General features: G+C 39.9%; 1 protein-coding gene and 1 long non-coding RNA gene across 2 annotated transcripts; one reads left to right on the forward strand and one right to left on the reverse strand.

Moving 5' to 3' along the window:
* Positions 1 to 207: 207 nt before the first annotated feature.
* LOC606422 (adenosine 5'-phosphosulfate reductase 6) lies at positions 208 to 5,162 on the reverse strand. Its single transcript, NM_001112297.2, has 4 exons — positions 4,924 to 5,162; positions 1,680 to 1,858; positions 1,456 to 1,580; positions 208 to 1,024 (listed from the first exon to the last, which is right to left on the reverse strand). Exons 1-4 carry the CDS (start codon positions 5,110 to 5,112, stop codon positions 606 to 608), a joined length of 912 nt encoding a protein of 303 aa, NP_001105767.1. The 5' UTR covers positions 5,113 to 5,162; the 3' UTR covers positions 208 to 605.
* On the forward strand, positions 2,038 to 4,079 carry LOC118473542 (uncharacterized). Its single transcript, XR_004853120.1, has 2 exons — positions 2,038 to 2,736; positions 2,822 to 4,079. It is a non-coding gene; the product is annotated as an uncharacterized lncRNA (long non-coding RNA).
* Positions 5,163 to 23,965: the final 18,803 nt, after the last annotated feature.

Here is a 23,965-nt window from a genome sequence, read left to right on the forward strand (position 1 = left end):
TTTGCACGTCTGCATGCACTCTACTGTAAGCGTCATCTCGTTGCGCGCTCACATTCACCCTGTAGGCGGGCACTTTGCACATGCATATCCATGGTAACAGCATTAGCAAATCCATGGACATGTAAAGAAAAATCTAGAAGAATTGAACTTGTTTCAGGTTTGAACATCCATCAATCAAGGGTGACAAGGTTAGAATTACCGAGTGGGTGAAATTCAAAGCCATCAGAAAATGACACTGATCTCTGAAGGATGTCCATTGATCATTGCAGATTACATGATAAAACGGCGCATTTGACCATGTATTCTGGGGAGGGGAAGACCAAGCTTGTGCTGCATTTTCTCTTGCCAAAGGCAGCCTGCCTGATCGGGGCACTGACGACTAATGTTACAACATGACTTACAAAGGCTACAAGTATCGCTAAGATTTACATGCTACAAACAGGATGTATGTTTCTAAGCAGAAAGCCAGAGACCTTTTCTGTCTAAATATGCTCATGTGAGTTACAGCCTTAACATGAGCAATTCAATTTCTGTCTAAATATGCTCATGTGAGTTACAACCTTAACAGGAGCAATTCAATGAATCAGCACGTTCTCTTGTTGCCGTTAGATGGTCGAGCCCATCAGTCCAACAGCAACTCGCCTGGAAGGCTGCCCACCAAGTGACACCGAAGTTAGAGATGATGCCCATATCCTACCGTTCTTAGCTCCAACCATGAGCCTCAACTTGCTCCACATCTTTCTCACGTCCACAGCATGAGGCACACATTCAAGCAGCTGGGTCAATTTGGCGAGGATTCCAAGGTTGATTTGCTCATAGTATTGGGTCCAGAAGTCTTGGACGAGAGCAAAGAACTTTGGGAAGAAGAAGATGAATATCCTCAGGCAAACAAACAGGATACTGAATGCTAGGCAGGGTTCTTGCTTCACTGTTTCACTAATCGAGCTGTTCCAAATCTTAGCATAGTCTGTGCTTTGCGTGGCCCTCCACTTGCGAGTACCAATATATGCGACTGGTTCTTGACCTGTACCAAATCACCTCTCATTTAATAAGTAACTAAATTGTTTTTCTTTTCCACCAATAATAATAATATTCTAAATTTCAATTTTGAGTAACCAAACAACAGTGCAGCATGAATAACAAAGATAGTGAAATGTAACGGTAATTGCAACAATACATAGCATAGCGAAACTCCCATCTACATCTTCTGAATTTACTAGAATCAGGTGAGCTTGCATGCTACCTGTACAAGGCAGCTCTGAAAAGTTCTGTACAAATCAAAAGGAGCACCCCTGGGTAATTGGATCTAATAACCCTAGACCATAGTATAGACATGCAGTAGAACTATACAGTGTGGTAAAACTCGTGTTTGATACTACAACAACATATATCGATTTAAGCTTGTCTCACCATAAACATCACAAGTTTGTAAGAACATAGGAGTAACATACGTACCCGTAGCAGCAGTGTAAAGGTTGACTAGAGAGTCGAGATCTTTCGAACCGAGCGCCCAGAATATGTATGAGCTGCGAGCTATTATTATGGAAGGTAGTGCACGGACATGATATCTCGACAAAATGCTGCAAATCATAAATGGAAAGAGATTTCATTTACAGCATTATAGCTATTTTAATGACCATGAACGGTGGTAATTGCGCTATAGCATATTTGGGTCTTACGCTTTCGTGACATTGGACTCTTCGATAGCCAAGTGCTTAACCCGTGGAAACATTGAGCTCAGATCATCAAAGACTGGTCTGATTCTTTCTGAGAAAGGGCACCATGATGCATAGAAAAGGACAGCTGTGTGCTCTTCCTTGCCATCCAACAACCTGAGAAGTTCTTCCCCATTAACAACCTGCCAAAATTTACGAAGTGAGCTTCATACCATATTAGTCACCAAACCTCCAAACTGACCCACAAAAAGCTACCCTACACAATAAAACTCCAGGCCAATCCAGTAAAAATCAACCGATGGTACTGCTTTCTCCTTTGCAAATAATCATACATACTATATACTCCCTTATCCTATGTAAGACTCTTGCCAGAATTAAAAAACACAAAAACATTTAGCGGTCTGGATTTAACTTGTAGCCTATACATCTCTCCATGTCCATGATTCTACCTAGTAGCACTACTTTGACTCAATCCTGAGCGTTCCTTTTAGTGCTGGTGCAGTGGTGCTACACTGATATTCACTACATAATGAACTTTTGAGCTATGATGCACGGATACTTCTCAAAATTCACGTACCGGTGTCGGATACCGTATCAGATACGGATACTCCGCGGATACTTCTGGATACGTATCCGAGGCGTATCGGAAATTCCTGTGAATTTAAATAAATAAAAAAAGACGGATACCTCTTGGACACCTCTTGGACACCTGTGGGATACGTTATATCCCTAATTTCCCTGCGCGCTGCTTCTCCCCTACGGCGCACACGCGCAACTTCTCTGCGCGCCGCCAGCCCCGCTTCTCCCCACGGAGCGCCGCCAGCCCTGCTTCTCCCCACGGCGCGCCGCCAGCCCGCTTCTCCCCACGGCGTGCCGCCAGCCCTGCGCGCCGCCAGCCCGCGCTTCCCTGCGCGCCGCCAGCCCGTCACCGCCTGGAGACCCGCGCAGCCGCGCTTCCCTGCGCACCGCCACTCCAGCCGTGCTTCTGTGACCGCGTCCGCCGCCGCCAGCTCTGTGGTCGCGCCGTCAGCCAACCCATCTGCCGTCGTGAGGAACTGAGGTACGTGATCTGGCTCTGCTATTCTGCTGCCATCTCCCATCTGCCCTGTCTGACGCTGCGGTTGTCCATTCTCTGTTCTTGTTAGATCCCAATATCCCATGGCAACGAGTGCATCTACCAATGCTAGCAGCAGTGAAGGTGCCGAAGGAAATTTTCCAGTAGCCAATAACCCTGCCATCGCAAGACAAGTCTTGACTGCTGTTCGTATTGTTCCTCCAGATGAGGATGAGAAAAAACCGTTGTGGAGGTATGCTGAGATACTTGAAAGAACTGGAAAGGGTTTGGGGGGCAATGTGAGGATTAGGTGTAGACTTTGTAACCATGTTTGGAATGGAAGCTATTCTAGAGTTAAAGCACATCTGTTGAAAATTCCTGGTTTTGGGGTGAAGTTTTGTCGAGTGGTGACAGTACATGTTCTTGAACAATTGAAAGCTGAAGTTGCTGCAGCCAGTGTTGTTGCTAACAGAACCTTGCCTAGAGATATCCCACTTCCAGTTGAGGGCAATGAGAAGAGGAAGAGAAGGGGTGTTTCAGCTATTGAATCTAGCTTCAATTTGGATGTTCGAAGACAGCTTGATGAACTAATAGCTAGAATGTTTTACACTGGTGGTCTGCCTTTTAATCTTGCACGTAACCCATATTTTAGAAAGGCTTTCATGTTTGCTACCAATTACTTGGACAGCCAGCATCATCTTCCTGTGCCGAAAGAAATTGGAGTACATATGGGCTGATCCATAGTTCATTGAGAAACAGGTTCGATTCTATTTCATTTTATTTGTCTTATTCATTATGATCAGTTGGTCACACATGTATGAATTTGGATTCCTAATACAAATCTACAATTTAAATTGTAGGCTAAATCCTGGGCGTGCTGAGGATTTAGTTTTCACACACCAAAACTTGCGTCTTCTTTCTAGAAAATCTGATGAATACCGCTGTGGTCCATCAGCAATGTGGGATGTTGGAGCTGACACTTTTGAAGCTGATTTTGAGGGTGGTGCTGATTTTCTTGAGCAAGCTGATCTATCACTGGATGAGCCAGAACTTGAAGAAAGATTGTTTGAAGATCTTGAGGCATTGGGTTTGACCGAAGATGCAGAATGAAATCTAGTTGTTGTCTCATGTCTGGTCTGTGGTCTATGGTCTGTTAGAATTAAAACTTAGAACTTGTGTAGCGTAGCGTATCGTTACACATGTTTTTGGGCTTTTGGCATGCTGGATTCATTGATTTGAGTCCAGATAAATTCTGGAGGAGGAAGTAGATGTTTACTTTAGTCAAAGTTGTTGAACATTAACTTCTAACGCCCTTAAATTGAACTGATCAGCTGCTGTCCATTCAGGCATTTCAGCATTTAATTTTATTTATAATATATATTGCGTATCGCCGTATCCGTATTTTTTTAGAAATGGCGTATCGCGGTATCGGCGTATCGCGTATCCGTATCCGTATCCCCGTATCAGGGCAACATAGCTTTTGAGTCATTCCAACTAGGACCATGTGCATCAGTGCATCAAACCCTTAAACATAAGGGAATCAGTTCAGTCGTTGGAAAGTTGACACCTTAGCCTATATAAAAGTTGCAAATCACAAGCGATGAATTCTTGAAAAGCAATACTTTAACAAACCAGGAGTTAAAGGGCGTATGAGCACAAATACAGATTTCACAAACCCTAATAATACACTATAGAAAGTAAAACGAAGCCAAGAACATAGGTCATGCATCGTACTGTTCTTGATACTCTTGCGTTGACTAGTTGAATTATATTTATACTTGAAAAACACACAAGAACATGTAAATTCCGTCAACAACAAAGGAAGGGGATCTAGAAAGCGATCCTAACTAAAAAATGAATCAAAACTGATCTACTAATGCACAGCTTAATTCAGACGCCTCTAACCATCCCGTAAAAACTTCGAAAACAAATTATCTGCCCATGGCTCCCCGGGAGAATCCACGCTAATCAGTGAGAATCTTCTGGGATGGAAACAGCAATACAGCATCGATCAACAAGTCTGAACATCACATGGATTTCTCGACATGAGCACCGGAACGCGCGCGCAAGTGTGAGATCCGCCAGAACCGTACGCCGAACTGCCCGATTCGGCTTCGCTCTCCCCGAGAGATGATCAATCTTGCGGCCAACTAGACAACCAGACGGCCGGAGCTAGAGCTCGGAGACACGCACCTCCTCGGGGGGCGAGTACCCCTCCGTCGAGACGGGGCAGCTTGCCCGGAGAGCGGCGGCGAACGGCGGCAGGCCGTACTCCAGCCCCGGGAACTGTCCCAAATCCTGCCCCGCGCCCTGGCGTGCAGACGCAGCAGGCGGCGCTAGCAAAGGGAGCAGCAGGAGCAGGGGAAGGAGGCGGTGGGTCATGGCGACGGAGGCAAGAGAGGAAAGAGAGAGGGAAGAGGAGTGAGCTTTCTTGGTTTTCTGGAGGGTCAGCTTTGGTAATCTTTCGAGGTTATACCGAAGTGTATTTGGGGAATGTGGATATTTTAGGGTTTATGGTTTCTTTATTATTATCTTTATTTTTACTATATTAAAACATTAGTTTCAACAATCCTACGTTATTTTTTTTAAAAAAAAGTGTCTTCATTTCTTGAAAATGAACCTGCTGTCCCTCCTAATCCTCCACGTGGCGGCCTCCTTCCGAGCCCCCACCCGTCCTGGCTCCCTCTATATCCATCCTCACCCCTCTCCTTCATTCTCTCTATATCCATGTCCATCCTCGCTTGTCTCCCGCAATCCAAGGAAGGATAGAGCTCAACCAATATTCTCAAATATAGCTGCATCGCATCACTTTCTCCACTGCCAGATCCATCCCTAGCTCCGCATGTGCAGGTGAGCTCCATCGCGGCGTGGTATGAGGCGGATGCGGTAGAGCGAAAGGTCGACCCCGTGCTCCGGCAGCGGCACGCGGAGGAGGCGGCCGAGCTTGAGCAGGACTTCGTGGGGTACACACGTCGTCTCGTCGAGAGGAGGGCACATACGCCAAATTTATAATCTTCAACAAACATGAGACCAAGGTGACCAAGGTGCGGGATGGGGATGGCGGGGAAGGGCGCATGGGTGGTGCCGGCGCCGCACGGGGGGAGGATGCATGAGGGTTAAGGTGCGGCCACTCGCTCACTATCGTCGCGCCCATCAAGGGCCATGGCCCGCGGCTCATCCTTTTCGGCGACGCCACCACCATCGAGGTTGGCGCTTCGTCATGGCTCCCCAGCATTAGTTCGGTGCTCCTTCCTTCGCATCACCTAAGCTTTCATCCTCGACTCTCGGGATTGCTCGTTGTGTGATCTAATGGCCACATGGTTTGGGTCTGACTGAAGGGCTCACGGGGTGACGAACTACGCGCACTCGTATGATGTGGAGAAGCAGAAGTGGACAAGGTACACACATCACAGTCCTCCGATAGGTCGAACTGTCGAAACCCTGATCATATGTTGGAGCCCAGTGTGGTTGATCGCTCCTTCGTTTCTAAATCTCACCTCTTGTCGCTTGACTATTAGCTTTATGGTTGTTTAATGGGCGATTTGGCTGCAATTCACCTCGATGGTTGTTCATGGTCAGATTTCCCCACTAGTGATAAAGTTGCAACCTGAGTTACCCTAGGCTGACATACTTGGATGACATTGCTACTGATGTTACTTTATGGTGAAAAATACTAATAATGCAATCAGTGAAGCACTATACAATACTCCAGCAACAAGTACATGTATTTATGTTAGAACATCTATTTAATCTTAGAAACACATCGTTTTTTTGTCTTTCTAACAATGTCTATTTTGTAAAGGAAAAGAAAAAATAGCAGAAACACTAAAAGGGATTTATACACTTGATCTTCTTCTTAGAGAGTAGAGAGACAATTTCTTCATATGTTGCTATTTCAAGCATGTCGAAAAAATGTGTGATATTTCGTTCTACTAAATTTCATCTTTTGTTAGCATGTCTGAAATTGCATCTACTACTGTATAACAGGGCTTCTTATTAAATCAAAACCTTTGAACACTGATCTTGTGCCAGCAACCACCTGCCATTTTCTGAAAAATCTACCAACTTTTGATCTTTGTCACATGTTCACATGTACTACTGCATACATAATTCTTCCAACTTGGACATGTACACCTATATTCAATGAACCTTCATCTTGTGCAGACCACTGAACTATAGCACACTTTTTATGTCTATAACAATACTACAACACCACTCTTTCTTCAACTGAAACATTTATAGCTTGCATCTACTGAACTGTACTGCTACTACTTGAACCACCTACACATGAGTTGCTCTTCTACCATCAACACCTTGGACCGGTGCAAAATACTAATAATGCAGTCACTGAAGGACTAGAGAATACTCCAGCAACAAGTACATGTAATTATGTTACTATGTTAGAATAGCTAATTAATCTTAGAAATACATCATTTTTTAGTCTTTCTAATAATGTCTATTTTGCAATTTAGATCTTCGGTGGCTATCAAGGTTCGTGGGGGAAAATCAGCACATAGCTTCAAATAAGAAGGCACTATTGGATCCAGAAATGCCCGCTTCATATTCAGATGTCCAAGTCTTGATTGTAGTCCACGGGATAAGCATATTAGTTAATAGGTATGTTACAATATTATATATTGTTAAACTTGTTATCTATCCTATTTGCTATCTACTCATGATGACATGTTCATATTTAGTATGTTTCAACCTATTGTCGTATTTGTGTTACCATTTTCTATATATGCATACAGATGAATTTGATTTATCTGTGACTTAGAAAGCGACATGTATGCTGGCTAAAGAAACAAATATCTCTACATGAGGAGTGTCAGAGTGCAAGAAGATCTCTAGGGATCAGGAGCCCAATTTCATATGTAAGCGCAATTTTTCATTCATTTTGATCTGTATTATAGAAATAACATGCTATTTACACCTCAAACAAACTCCTTGATTCATAGGAAATTTTGTTTCTTATATTAAGTTCCATGGAACCTATGGTTACAGATTTTATTGTGAACTCTGTTCAGATGCAAGTACGAGCGTCTTAAAAACAAATTAGCTTTTATTCTCATGCAACATGAAAAGACAGGAACATGGCACATAGATACATATACATAGTAGTGGAGGCCTTCCCACCTAAGAGCAAAGAATATTTTGTACAATGTCGACCTCACTTACTTCTTAGACTTTGTTTTATGATATTTGGCTTGCAGTTTAATTTGATTTGTATCAGTTGAGTTCTGCAATGATTGTTGTTAAAAAATTAAGATATTAAAGAAGGTAATATAAGTGTTGGGACCATGTGAAAGTGCATTCATCCCTTTTGTGAGTTTTGGTGATTTGGATAACAACACATTTAAAGGTCTAACAAGTTTGCTAAGTGTTGAACAGGAAATTCAGTATGATGAACATACTTGAATAGTGTATAATGATCAGTGAACAAAGTTCAACACAAGGTCAAATAACCAGTGAGACAATGCAAATGGATATAATATGGTCTCTATATTGGTTTGAATATATGGACAAGACCTGAGAAATCACTATGCATAAATATGATCATAATAGAGATTGAGGTGATTAAGAGGATTGGTCAAGCCAAAGTAAATAAGATATGAGGAACCGTGAATTGGCTTGACCATATTACTATTAGTCCATATATGAATATATGAGAATCAAACTGGAGCTTGATTGATCTTAGCAGTTATATCTAGATGACAATCAAGCAAGATTCACAATATTGAAGAAATGATTCTCTCAATGGATGCTCAATATGATGTGACTCAAGAATGGCTTGATATGGTGAAGATAGCAAGGAAAGGGCTTCGAGGAACTAAGCGAAGGTGAAGGCCAAGCGACGGCTTGTAGACCAAGGACCATGGCTAAGGTGAAGAAGAGAGTACTTGCACTAAGTCGATGAACTAATCAGCTATGAAGAGTTACAACATGTTGATGCATCAATAAGGTGACTTGAAGCCATGATTTGAACTCATATATGGTGAAATGGCACAAGTCACAGGCTCTATTTGTGTTTGCTTCAAAAGGTGAGACAAAGATGTTTGTGATCCTTATGAAGCAACATCATGGAGAAATCACACTTGAGACACCAATGACTCAAGGAGTTTACTTAATTATATTTTATTTGACTTGAGTATAGGAATCGTCGTACTATCAAGGGGGATCCATAAAGAAGGTTGGTGTTGGTACTAAAGCCCAAAATCCTTGATCTAAAACTTCCATTTTACCCTGGTTTCACTTCGGTTTTCTCAAAATCTGTGCAACAGTTCAAAAACCGGTTCAACCGGACCTAAAACCGGTTCAACCGGTTTCTGCACTGTTCCCCTCTGTCAGTGCCAGTCTGCCAGTCAGTCCTGTCAGAAAAAGTCGTGTGCAGATTTTTGGAAAACCGGTTCAACCAAATTTTGAATCCGGTTCAACCGAATTTGAAACCGGTTGAACCGAATTTGAAACCGGTTCAACCGAATTTGAGTCCGGTTCAGTCTCCGGCTGAGTCCGCCAGTGAACCGAAAACCGACTGGTGGAATCCGGTTCAACCGGTTTTAGAACCGGTTCAACCGAATTTCAGTCAGATTTCCCTAACGACCACCAGCTTTTGGGGCACCTTTATATACACCTCCCACACTCTTCCCCACGGCAGAGCACGCACCAAAACTCCATTTCTAACCTGAGAAACACCTCCCACTCTCTCTCACACACCTCTTGCCTCTCCCATTTCAAATCTTTGGAGAGAAATCTTTGAGTGAGTTTGAGAGCTGCGGTTTTTGTGCTTCATCTCCAAATCTCTCTTGCTCTTCTTCATTCGAGCTTTGGTACTACATCGAGTTCTTTGTGGATTCATTACTCTTGGAGCTTCTAGCTCCTAGACGACTAGGTGTCTCTTGTGAGTCTCCAAATCTTGTGGAAGACCACAAGAAAGTTTGTATTACCCACTCGTTTGAGCAAAGATTATTGTGTGGGCTTGACCTTTGTGGTCGGCAAAGGGAGGATTAGGGTTGAAAGAGACCCGGCTCTTTGTGGGCGCCTCAACGAGGAAGTAGGGCACCTTGGTGGTGTGACCGAACCTCGGGATAAATCTTGTGTCTCTTGTGTTCTTGCTCATTGTGTTTGTTTGTGTTCTTCGTTCTCTCACCATTGCGTGGAAGATTTGTTTATATCTTTTTGGTGTGCGGATTTTGAGAAGTGCCCTTCTCAGATCTACTACTTTGAACCCTGTGGATCATTTAGAACATCTCATTTCCAAAGTTAACTGGGTGAATTTCGAGATCAATTCAGTTTTACCCAGTTTGCTTCTAGTTTTTGTTGAAAAAGTTTTAACTTGCTATTCACCCCCCTCTAGGCAACTTTCAATTGGTATCGGAGCCTAATCCTCGTTCTAACGCTTAACCGTGTGAGGAAAAGATCATGTCGGGGGGACTTAGAAACGAAAGTGCTTCTAAGCTTGAAAAAGTTGAGGTTGCCTCGACTTCATCTTTTGTTGCAGATGTTGATCCTAGGGCAATAGATCTTGCCATGAGAATCGCCGAAAGGATGTTCCTCAAAATGAAGGAAGATGAGGCGAAGAACAAAATTGAAGAAGAAAATGATCGATGGAGACCAAACGACGAATCCACCTCTTCACAAGGTTCGTCTTTCAAATCCACTTCTCATATGTGCTTTATTGCTAATGGGAGTGACAGTGAAAGCGAAAGTGAGGATGAGGAGGAGCAAGAAAGTGATAGTGAAGATGAGGATGATCTTCAACAATTCTTCGCTCAGCTAAGCAAGAAACATCAGATGAGCTTGCTCAAACTCATGAAAAGAGCGGAAGAACAAAAAGAAATGCTTCATAAGCAAGAAGACTTCCTCATCAGAAAAATTGAAGACTTAGAGAAGTTGACCAAAGAGCATGAGAAGCTAAAGTGCTCTCATGATGATTTGGTCCAAAGGTATGAAAACATTTCAATTGAGCAAATTAAAATTGTTAATCATTCATCATATATTGCTCAATTAGAAAATAAAAATGCTATGTTCAAGAACACGATAGAAAGGCAAAATATTGAAAATCTAGCTTTGCAAGAAAAACATGATATGCTTGTGTGCTCTCATAATAAATTTATGGATTCACATATCATGTTAGAAATGGCTCATGAGGTTGTGTTAACTAATTTGAAATCATACCAACCTCACATATGCACATGTACTCAAGTAGAAACTATATTATCATGTGCTAACAAATGTTGCTCTCAAGAAAGCCAATCTTCCATTGAGCTAGAAATTTCAGGAATTAGTGATATTTCTATGACACAAGAAAATAAAGAGCTCAAGGAAGAAGTTGGAAGGCTAAGAAGGAGCTTAACTCTTTTGAAGGGAAAGTGTCATGCTCAACCTTCTCAAGATAACCGTGATAATATGGTGAAAAAGCTTGAGAAGGGGACAACCGTAGCATGCACAAAACCCCTTCAAAAGAATACCAAGCTTTCAAAGAAGAGCATGAGCAAAATTCATGGTAAGAAAATTAATGCTCATACTATTTGCTCTAACAATGTACCTATGTGCTTCAACAAAGAAAGATCAAAGAGAATCGATAGAAGGTGCTATGGATGCAAGGAGAAGGGTCATGAAATTGATTCATGCCCCCACATGAAGAACCAAGATCTTGCACGATCAAGAAAGATGACCATCAAAAGGGATGAAAACAAAAGGCAAATGCATTGCAAGGATAAGCACCGCATTTGCTACAATTGCCGTGAAAAAGGTCATCTATTCAAGGTTTGTCAAAAGGGTAAAACTCTTAAGCCTACCATGTCAATTCATTCATATTCACTTAGGAGACCCAAAAATGACACTTGTGCTAGAAAGGTAAGTAGTTCACCTAAAACTAGCACAAAGGCCATTTGGGTGCCTAAGTATTTATTAGCTAACCTTGGTGGACCCATCCAAAAATGGGTACCAAAATATACTTAATAAGTTTTGCAGGTACTCAGAGATGATATGAAGCTTTGGGGGTGCTTGAGCGGTTTAACTCAATTTTTATCTCAAGCTATCAATCTTACATTGTCTATCCTTTAAGATTGACCCAAAGATGAATTGAGTTGTTATATCACTAACTTCATATTCATCTCTAGCAAGAACTTGCGTTGTAGGGAATAAGGATTAACCTTTGTGGGAATCAAGCAAAAGGTCTACAACCAAGTGATATCCAAAGGATGGTAACAATTAATTCTTAAGTGCACATTGCTTTTAATTGGTATATTCCTTTGTGTCTTTTGTAGCCACATAGGAAAAATGAAGCACTTGAGAATGAACTTAAAAGATTTTACCTTGGTTTGGAAAGGATCTAATTATATGGTAGATTGCAAGTTCATATTTTTATATTGTGACAATCTACATGCTTTAAATTGATTGTATGTATCTTGTGGCATATTTCAAGTTAATCATCATATTATTGCCATGACCTAGACATAAAGAGTATTATCCCATGTTCTTAAATGAATAGAGTGCTAAGTAAGAAATTCAAATTCTTATAGCACTTACCAAATGAGGAATTCTCTATATGACTAGAGTTGTGAGACTAATGTTTCTATCTAAGTGTTTATGGAGTCTCACAACATGAAAATGTGTTTCCCAAATGGAGTGTGCCATTCAACATTCAAAGAAGATCGAACCAATACTATGTGATGTATTCATTCTTGTTTAAATTGGTTTTGAGTCTTCTACATTAATCACTCACCATGCTATAAATTAAACTTGCCATGTAAACTTAATTAAATAATCATGCTACTTTCATCTTTTTTACAATTGATGTTATGCATGATGCTTGTAAGGGTAATTTAGTTCATATCATGAGGTTTCCTTGTTTTAGTAACCTTCTTGTCATTCATATACTAGAGGTTGCTAAATAGGAAACTATCGCTTGTGTTACTAATACAATCTCTTTTAAGATATTTCATGGAAATTCATAAGTAGAGATTGTGCTCTTTCAATTGGTAAAATCACAAGTTTTAAAGGTTAATCTTCACCTAAAATAAAGATTAGGAATGCTCAAGGCAAAGGTATGGAACTAGTTGTTTCATTTGGTATGTGACCAATAATAGTTTCTTTCAAGTGACATTCTTTCAATTGGTAATAATCTATTCTATGGAAAGTAATGTCAATATGAAGGTTAAATTCCTTTGGCTTACATTTGTAAATTGGTGCATATTGTTAATTCACTCCTCCATGTGCATTAACTTAAAAGGAATTTAATTTATGCCTTTACGCCTCATAAATGATGATTTGTTTGCCATTCATATATAAATATCATCATTCATTAAATACTTCATTGTACTACTAATACCTCTTTTCAAAGTGCTTTTTTTACTAGTTTTAAAAGGAAAAGAGATAACAAGCTAAAGAAGGAAGTCTCCACAATTGAAGAAAAGAAGAATACTTAGATGACACCATCTCATATAGTAAGATCTTTCAATTGATATAACAAATGGTACAATCTATATGGTGGTAAGTATTCTTAGGCATAAGTTAATTCATTGCAAATTTTTCATGCCTTGACCAATATATGTAATGTACTCCTCTTGAGAATCTTCATTGAATTGAAAGTGCATTTGATAAGTCATTCAAATACTTGATGCACATATCTAGTGGGAGCACATTATATATATCTTGTGTCGTAGAGAATAAGATTCCCTTGAGTAAGCTATACTAAGACAATCCAAAATGGTAAATTTGTATCTCATTCATATGGATTGTAATCTTTGTTTTTTTAAATAGCTACTCTTGATGCAGTTTAAAATTCCCTTATCGTTAAATCTAAAAGTGCATAAGAATCTTTTTGTTGATATTCATGACATACATATGCACTAACATGGATATGATTTTTAAACTGTAAAAGGTACAATTAGTGATCCATACTCTCTAAAATTTGGAAACCTATATTTTGATATCTTAGAAATCTATTTCAATCGGTATCCATATGCTTCACATTCAATTGGATCACTAAGTTGTAAATTCCATGCATAACTTGTCTTTATGATATGAATGTTTGTGCGACTAACCTTGATAAGCTAGGTGTACCCAAGGTCAAGCTAGGTTCATCATCAAGAAGGCAACACAATGATGTATCAAAAAAAGGGAGAAAAGGCTCCTATTCTTAACTCTAGCTTTTATCTGTGTGATTAAATTTTGACTTGAAACCATGTAAGATGGTTGTCAAGTATATGTGGGTACTCAAGGCTCTTACTACTAATCTCAAAGGACCCAATTCAAATTGGTTACCAAGATATGAAGCTTAAACTTGTTTTGTAGGATCACTCCTTCAATGGATCAAGTTGGGTGCTCGATAATGAATGTATAAATCATCTTTGGAGATAGTAGCTAGGGTGGTAACAACTGAATCTCAAGTGCATATTATTTTCAAATCTTATCTTTTTGTGACTTGTGTAGCCACTAAGGAAAAAGAAGCACTTGAGGATATACATCAGATGTTGATTATGAAATAAAGGTCTAATTGGAAGTTGAATGAATATTATCATATGGTGAACAATCCAAAATTATGTGACGTATTCTCTATCTAGTTAATTTGGATTTGATTCTTCTATATTAGACACTCACCATAATATGGATTAAGTCATCCCTTTAGACTTCATTGAATAACCATGCATATTATCCATGTCATTCAAAATATATTGTGCATGAGGGTTCAAGGAAATTTAGTCCATATTATGATGTTTCTCTATTTTAGCAACGCGCTTGTCTTCCACATATAAAGGGTTGCTAAATAAGAAGCTAGTGCTTGTACTACTAATGTCATCTCTTGTGTTGAGTTTATCCATAGAAAATCTATGTTAAGAGATGGTGCTTGTTTTAAATTGGATAAATCACAAGCTTAAAGGATACTATTCAACTAAAGTAAGAAGAAGTTGATAAGAGGCCAATGTATGAAAACTTCCTCTCCTTCAGTTGTTTTAGTATTCTATCCTTAGTGGGATGTACCATAGTATAGGTTAAATTCCTTGCAATATAAAATATTCAATAGTGCATATAACTTTGACATCAACTATATGTGTGCACTAATTTAAAGGAATTTAGTCTATCCTTTTGGGTTTCAATAATGATGATTCACTTGGCATCCACATATAAGGATCATCATTTGTGAAACCCTCTCTTGTGTTTTTTTTAATGCTCTCTTTTCTAAGTGTTACAACGAGGTCCTTCCAAGAGCTTTCAAGATGGATTCAAAATCTACAAAAAATGAATGAAGTTCAAGATCACTTGGTTGGATGAAATCACAAAGAGAAAAGAGATCACAGTGAATCAAGAAGGGAGTTATATTTTTTTGTCAACCAAATAATGAAGATGTAGTGACATATTTATATGATATCCTTCATTATGAGGTTGAGGTTCATATTAGCATGCTTTACCCTCCAAGATTTCAATTGATATACTTTTAGTTCTTAAACTTTTAATTGGTTTAATTTTCATCATCTATGTAAAGCATGTTATGTTAAACCAAGATATAGTGCAAACATCTCCTTTAACCTCGTATTGTTAATGTGCATAAGTGTACTTTGTGTACTCTTGCATGCATAAATTGAGGAAGAGTTTAGCCTATATCTTGTGAGGCTAATGATTTCTTCAAGTTTATGTTTTGTAGTCTCACACCTTGGAGAACATCAAATGAGGATGAGTGGTTCCAAGGAAATGATCAAATATTTACCACATGTCACCCCATGGATTAGTTCTATTGGGGAACGATATGTGTTCTCTAGCATAAATTCAATTGTTTCAAATATATTATGCCTTGACCAAGATATATGATGAACTCCTCTAAGAATCTTAATTGAATCAAGTGCATGTTACAAGTAATTCGAGTACTTGATGCATACATTTAGGGGGAGCTCATTCTATATCTTGTGTCCTTAAAGACTAACATTTTCTTTTAGTGAATTTATGTAGTTCTTTGAAGAGAATGAGTTTCTCTTGATCGTTTAAAGAGGATAAGTTTCTCTTTGAAATGTCAAGCCTATCAAAAGCTAAGATAGAAATTCATGATTATAATGAAGACCATATGGCATGGAACAAAGGTGTGTCACTCCATGAACTATTGTATTACATTTGTGTATCTAGGCTCTTACAAGTTAGTGTATGCATGTATATGCAATATCTTAAGTCACATCATAAGGTTGCATATCATGTCTATTAGTATACCGTTTGATTATGAGTAATTCCTTAAATTGGTGCAATTTCATATTTTTATACTTTATTTGTACCAAGGTTCAAATTGTAGAACTTAATTCCCTGGCCTCACAAGTCCAAGTGCATAAGCTAAACAAGTATTCATCACTTGTATGCACACATTTAGGGGGAGAATGGTCTATAATTTGAATCTTTGAGACTAACTTCATTTTCAAGTCTATTGTGTGTGTAGTCTCAAATTAGAAAGGAATCTTCAAGCAAAGACAATCGCTTCCATTGCAAATTTTGATGGGTATCAAAGATTCTTTGTTCCAATAAATGTATCTTCTATACATTTCATAAGAGAATGAGTTTCTCTTGTATATGCTACTCCAACGTCATCTAAAATTGGTAAATATGTATCACATCTTTTTGGATTACAAATATCTGAAGTAGCATAGCTTATAGATTCTCTTGTCTAGAACTTAATTGATTAAATAGTGCACATGTTTCTTATGTTGCATGATTATGTTCAATTGATACTCCTTTTATGCCAATGGTACTTTAAGTTGCAAATAAGTACTCTCAACAGGTATCAATTGAATTCATATATATGTGTGCACTAAAACTTGAGGAGAACTTAGTGTAATATGCAATTAGTGATCTGATTATCTATCAAATTGTATCAATTGGTGGTTTTCAATTGATATTTTTCATACATAATCACTAGTTGTATAATTCATACTTGTGCAATTTTCATGCTACCTCTTGTTATGATAAGAAAATGCTAGGTGACATCTAGACTCCAGGTATCAAGATTTATCTTTTAATTAGTATGACAATATTCATTTGATATCTTGGACCTATGTCATAATTATGCCAACAAGAGATTGCAAAATGAACTCTAAATACAACACAAGTGTGGAACACCCCTTTGAAAAGGTAAAACACAAAGGTACATCACTTATGACACTTCTCCATTACCTTTGTGCCATCTAAGGACCCTCTTCATGATAGTGTGTTCACATCATGCTTACTCATAATTTCTACCCTTTATATTCTTCGTATCCTTTTTGGAGATTTATGACAAAGGGGGAGAAATTTTGCATTAAAGCTTACCTTCAGTCGTATGTAACTAAGTGTTGGAAGACTTTTAAGAAGGGGATATATAATTAACAAAAGGTGGAATCATAAGAAAAACATAAGATGTAGAAAGTTGATTAGTGCATTCTATGTTATGAGCATCACGTTTATTTTATGACACAAAGCACCCTATGAATAGTATGATATAAGTTGTCTTCACTCTTTGACCCAAATATGTGCTTTTGGCATTTGAGTACAAAATTGGTATTTTCAGAAATGCACATATTTAGGGGGAGGAAACTATATCATAGGATTCAAAACCTTATTTATCAAATCTTATGTAAGCTCAATCACCAAAAAGGGGGAGATTGAAAGTGCATTCATCCCTTTTGTGAGTTTTGGTGATTTGGATAACAACACATTTAAAGGTCTAACAAGTTTGCTAAGTGTTGAACAGGAAATTCAGTATGATGAACATACTTGAATAGTGTATAATGATCAGTGAACAAAGTTCAACACAAGGTCAAATAACCAGTGAGACAATGCAAATGGATATAATATGGTCTCTATATTGGTTTGAATATATGGACAAGACCTGAGAAATCACTATGCATAAATATGATCATAATAGAGATTGAGGTGATTAAAAGGATTGGTCAAGCCAAAGTAAATAAGATATGAGGAACCGTGAATTGGCTTGACCATATTACTATTAGTCCATATATGAATATATGAGAATCAAACTGGAGCTTGATTGATCTTAGCAGTTATATCTAGATGACAATCAAGCAAGATTCACAATATTGAAGAAATGATTCTCTCAATGGATGCTCAATATGATGTGACTCAAGAATGGCTTGATATGGTGAAGATAGCAAGGAAAGGGCTTCGAGGAACTAAGCGAAGGTGAAGGCCAAGCGACGGCTTGTAGACCAAGGACCATGGCTAAGGTGAAGAAGAGAGTACTTGCACTAAGTCGATGAACTAATCAGCTATGAAGAGTTACAACATGTTGATGCATCAATAAGGTGACTTGAAGCCATGATTTGAACTCATATATGGTGAAATGGCACAAGTCACAGGCTCTATTTATGTTTGCTTCAAAAGGTGAGACAAAGATGTTTGTGATCCTTATGAAGCAACATCATGGAGAAATCATACTTGAGACACCAATGACTCAAGGAGTTTACTTAATTATATTTTATTTGACTTGAGTATAGGAATCGTCGTACTATCAAGGGGGATCCATAAAGAAGGTTGGTGTTGGTACTAAAGCTCAAAATCCTTTATCTAAAACTTCCATTTTACCCTGGTTTCACTTCGGTTTTCTCAAAATCTGTGCAACAGTTCAAAAACCGGTTCAACCGGACCTAAAACCGGTTCAACCGGTTTCTGCACTGTTCCCCTCTGTCACTGCCAGTCTGCCAGTCAGTCCTGTCAGAAAAAGTCGTGTGCAGATTTTTGGAAAACCGGTTCAACCGAATTTTGAATCCGGTTCAACCGAATTTGAAACCGGTTGAACCGAATTTGAAACCGGTTCAACCGAATTTGAGTCCGGTTCAGTCTCCGGCTGAGTCCGCCAGTGAACCGAAAACCGACTGGTGGAATCCGGTTCAACTGGTTTTAGAACCGGTTCAACCGAATTTCAGTCAGATTTCCCTAACGACCACCAGCTTTTGGGGCACCTTTATATACACCTCCCACACTCTTCCCCACGGCAGAGCACGCACCAAAACTCCATTTCTAACCTGAGAAACACCTCCCACTCTCTCTCACACACCTCTTGCCTCTCCCATTTCAAATCTTTGGAGAGAAATCTTTGAGTGAGTTTGAGAGCTGCGGTTTTTGTGCTTCATTTCCAAATCTCTCTTGCTCTTCTTCATTCGAGCTTTGGTACTACATCGAGTTCTTTGTGGATTCATTACTCTTGGAGCTTCTAGCTCCTAGACGACTAGGTGTCTCTTGTGAGTCTCCAAATCTTGTGGAAGACCACAAGAAAGTTTGTATTACCCACTCGTTTGAGCAAAGATTATTGTGTGGGCTTGACCTTTGTGGTCGGCAAAGGGAGGATTAGGGTTGAAAGAGACCCGGCTCTTTGTGGGCGCCTCAACGAGGAAGTAGGGCACCTTGGTGGTGTGACCAAACCTCGGGATAAATCTTGTGTCTCTTGTGTTCTTGCTCATTGTGTTTGTTTGTGTTCTTCGTTCTCTCACCACTGCGTGGAAGATTTGTTTATATCTTTTTGGTGTGTGGATTTTGAGAAGTGCCCTTCTCAGATCTACTACTTTGAACCCTGTGGATCATTTAGAACATCTCATTTCCAAAGTTAACTGGGTGAATTTCGAGATCAATTCAGTTTTACCCAGTTTGCTTCTAGTTTTTGTTGAAAAAGTTTTAACTTGCCTATTCACCCCCCCTCTAGGCAACTTTCACCATGCTTCGTCGCCGAAGGTCCTGCAGGAAGAAACAGCTTCGGCTGAAGCTGTCTGTACGTGATGCCGAAGGGTGCCGTTCATGAAGCTTCGGAATTACAAACCGACTTAAAGATAGAATGACCTTTTAGTCCATAAGAGTTTGAGTCGTTGTTGTAAACTTTCATGAGGGGTATGATTGTAATTGCTCACAGGTTGTGTCCTGTGCCTATAAATAGTGAACAGTATTCCTTTACTGTTCACGGATTCCGGTAATTGCAATCACATCACTCGGAAATTATTGCTTGCCAAGGCAGAGGTATAAATGTATCTTAACATTATATTTGAATACATCAAGTTTATATAATATGTAAATGATGTTGTTTACTTCTAATTTACTTGTCTTTAATGCTTTATGTCTTGTGTTATTTTATTTTATCTCTGAAAGTTCAATTACGAAGATACAACCTTCGTAATTGTGTCATCATAACCTTCGTCCGAAGTTCATTAAATCCTTGGGGAAATAATGCTTCAGCGGACGAAGGACATTAATATTTAACATTTTATGTTGCCTTGTTCTTAATTCATAGCATTTGAGAACAAGTCCCTAACATTGGCGCCCACCTCCGGTGAACTCACTTCCACTTTTCTGAGCTGATGGCTTCGTTCAACATTCAAGCTGGAGCTGCTTCGGCTCCGAAGCTGGTACTTCCGATAACAGGCGGTTCATGCTCAGAGCCAGCCAACAAGAAGCAGAAGAAGGAGGAACAGAGAAGGGTACAGCACATCGGGGTGCAAGGACCCTTCATCAAGTCAAGATGGTCTCACATTCCTATTACCTTCTCCCAAGAGGATCTTCAACTCAAGGATTACCCACACAACGATGCTATGGTTATCTTTGTGTTATCAAAGGATTTCTGGTCCACAATGTTTTGGTTGATACAGGCAGTGCAACTGATATCATATTTGCTAAGGCCTTCAGACAGATGCAAGAGCCCGAAGATAAAATTCTTGATGCCACACATCCCCTTTGCGGCTTCGGAGGAAGGCAGATTGTAGCACTCGGCAAAATCTCAATGCCAGTAACCTTCGGATTTATCAACAACACGAGGACTGAACAAGTTGTGTTTGATATTGTTGACATGGAATACCCTTACAATGCAATCATTGGTCGTGGTACTCTCAATGCCTTCGAAGCAATTCTTCATCCAGCTTATCTTTGCATGAAGATACCTTCGGACCAAGGGCCCATTGCTATTCATGGAAGTCAGGAAGCCACCAGAAGGGCCGAAGGAAATTGGACAGACTCAAAAGCAATCCATAATATAGATGGAACTGAAGCTTGTGAGCAATACAAGTTCAGAAGGGAAAAGGCTGCTTCGGCTGATCAGCCGAAGCCCATGCTCTTATGCGAGGATATAGCAGAGCAGAAGGTGCTATTGGGATCTCAATTGTCCGAAGAGCAGGAGAAAACCTTGATAAGGTTTTTGTTCAACAATAAAGATGTTTTTTCTTGGTCAGCTAATGATCTTTGTGGAGTTAACAGGGATGTTATTGAGCACTCGCTCAATGTTGATCCATCCTTCAGACCTAGAAAGCAGAGGCTTCGGAAGATGTCTGATGATAAGGCCGAAGGTGCTCAGAATGAAGTGAAAAGACTCCTCAGTGCCGGAGTTATTAGAGAGGTAAAATACCCAGAATGGTTGGCTAACACTGTTATGGTGAAGAAGGCCAATGGTAAATGGAGAATGTGTATCGATTTTACTGATCTCAATAAGGCCTGTCCGAAGGACGAGTTTCCATTGCCAAGGATAGATTCCTTAGTCGATGCAGCAGCTTCATCAGAGCTTATGAGTCTGCTGGATTGCTATTCAGGCTATCATCAAATCTGGATGAAGAAGGAGGATGAACCGAAAACCAGCTTCATAACCCCTAGTGGGACATATTGTTACCTTCGGATGCCTGAGGGGCTTAAGAATGCCGGAGGAAGTTTCAGCAGAATGACAGCGAAGGTCCTCCATTCTCAGATAGGCAGGAATGTGCTAACTTATGTTGATGATATCATTGTAAAAAGCACGAAGCAAGATAACCACATTGCTGATTTACAGGAGACCTTCGCTAACTTTAGACAGGCAGGGGCTCCTTTGTTATTATATGAGGCAGCTTCGCACTCAGCGGTAAGTGCAGCACTTGTCCAGGAGAAGCTTGAAGGCCAAGTTAAGAGGCAAGCCCTAATATATTTCGTATCCGAGGTTCTTAGTTTATCAAAGAAAAATTATATAGAATTGGAGAAGGTACTGTATGCTGTTTTGATGGCCTCCAGAAAGCTTCAGCATTATTTTCAAGCTTACAACATAATTGTTCCTTCTTCGCAACCTCTGAAGGATATTATGAGAAACCGAGAAGCTACTGGAAGGATTGGAAAATGGGCTGCAGAGCTCAATGAATTTTGTATTGATTATGTCCATAGATCTTCGATTCAGTCCCAAGTGTTGGCAGACTTCATTGCTGACTGGACGCCAGGGGCTCAGGAGGAAGAAACGAATAAAGATGCCGAAGCATGGACAATATTTTGTGATGGGTCTTGGGGAACCTTTGGAGCAGGAGCGGCTGCTGTGTTGGTTTCACCATCCAAAGTTAAAACTTGTTATGCGACAAGACTTGATTTTAATTGCACAAATAATATCGCTGAGTATGAAGCTCTGCTCTTGGGTCTTCGGAAGCTAAAGGCAATGAGAATCAGAAGGGCCATTCTTAAAACTGATTCTCAAGTTATTTCTGGTCATGTTGACAAGAGCTATAAAGCAAGAGACCCGAAGCTTGAAAAATATCTAGATACAGTCCGAAGGATTGAGGCTTCCTTCGAAGGTTTCTCTGTCAAAAATATTCCTCGTGGAGAAAATGAATATGCTGATCTATTGGCCAAGTCAGCAGCCCAGGGGCTGCCTATAACTTCGGAAGTATTTTTTGAAACAATAAAAGCACCTTCGGTCGAGCTTCTTGAAAGAGCAATCCTTAACATATCCCCTGTTTATAGCGAAGATTGGAGAACTGAGATCATCTCTTTCCTTCAGGGTAATTTTTTTTCAGACGACGAAGCTTATAACAGGAGAATAGAAGCAAGAGCTCGACCATATGTCATAATAGAAGGGGAGTTATACAAGCGTGGAGTCTGTTCCCCATTGCTCAAGTGTTTATCCAGATCCGAAGGTATAGAATTAATGAAGGAAATACATGCAGGCCTGTGTGGATCTCACATTGGATCTAGGCCCTTGCTTGGGAAAGTTTTTCGCCAAGGATTTTATTGGCCAAAGGCAGCTTCGGATGCAGCGGATCTGGTCCAAAAGTGCGAAGGTTGTCAGAAATGTGCAAAAGATCAAAAGCAACCTTCGTCTTTAACCCAATTAATACAACCCACTTGGCCGTTGCAAAGGTGGGGCCTCGATTTACTAGGCCCATTACCACCAGCACAGGGGAACTTAAGATATGTAGTAGTGGCAGTGGAATATTTTTCCAAGTGGATTGAGGCAAAGCCCTTAGCTACAATAACTTCATTTACTATTCAAAAGTTTTTCTGGCAAAACATTTTTTGTCGCTTCGAAGTGCCGAAGGCTATTACTGTGGATAATGGGACACAATTTGATTCTGAAGCCTTCAGAGAATTTTGTGATCAAATTGGCACGAAGATCCATTTTGCATCAGTCCGACACCCAGAGTCAAATGGACTTGTCGAAAGGGCTAATGGGATCATAATGACAGGAATAATGAAGTCAATCTTCAATCAGCCCAGGGGAAAGTGGCCAGACGAGTTAATCAAAGTGGTGTGGAGCCATAACACAACCATGTCAAGGTCAACAGGCTTTACGCCCTTTAAACTATTGTTTGGTGACGAAGCAATAACCCCAGAAGAGGCCAAAGCAGGATCAATAAGGACAGTAGCTTCGGCAGAAGGCGAAGACGAAGCTGATTGCTCTGTAGAAAAAGATGCTATTGAAGGGATCAGACTTCAAGCTGTGGAAAACATCAATAAATATCAAGCTGAAACAATAAAATGGCGTGACAGAAAGGTCAAGCTGAAGAACATTGAACCAGGACACTTGGTACTTCGAAGAGTAGCCAATCCTGAGACAGTAGGCAAATTACAGGTGAAGTGGGAAGGCCCCTTTTTGGTAGTATCTTCGTCAAGACCTGGTTCCTACAGATTGAAGGATATGGACGACAACGACATTCCTAGGTCATGGAATGCGGATGAGCTTCGTCGATATTATGTTTAGTTTGATGTAGTTTTTTATATTCTTTTTTTGGCACCCTTTTCCTTTCCAAAGGGGGAGAAAGGTTTTTAATGGGGCCACAACATGTAATTTTCCTTATTTCAATTCTATGAGAGTGATATCCCCCCAAAAATGTAAATGTAAATGCAAAGGAAAAAAAGAAAAGGAGACAAGGAGAAGCTCAAAAGTCGTTCCTAAGGGAATGCAGAGCTTACAGCGAAAAATAAGCGCTGATTCCGCCGAAAGTAAAAGGCGAAGAAGCTCCTAAGAGAGGCTTACAGCGAAAAATAAGCACTGATTCCG

The sequence above is a fragment of the Zea mays genome, chromosome 10 (genome assembly GCF_902167145.1).
Source record: "Zea mays cultivar B73 chromosome 10, Zm-B73-REFERENCE-NAM-5.0, whole genome shotgun sequence".
NCBI classification, from domain to species: domain Eukaryota; kingdom Viridiplantae; phylum Streptophyta; class Magnoliopsida; order Poales; family Poaceae; genus Zea; species Zea mays.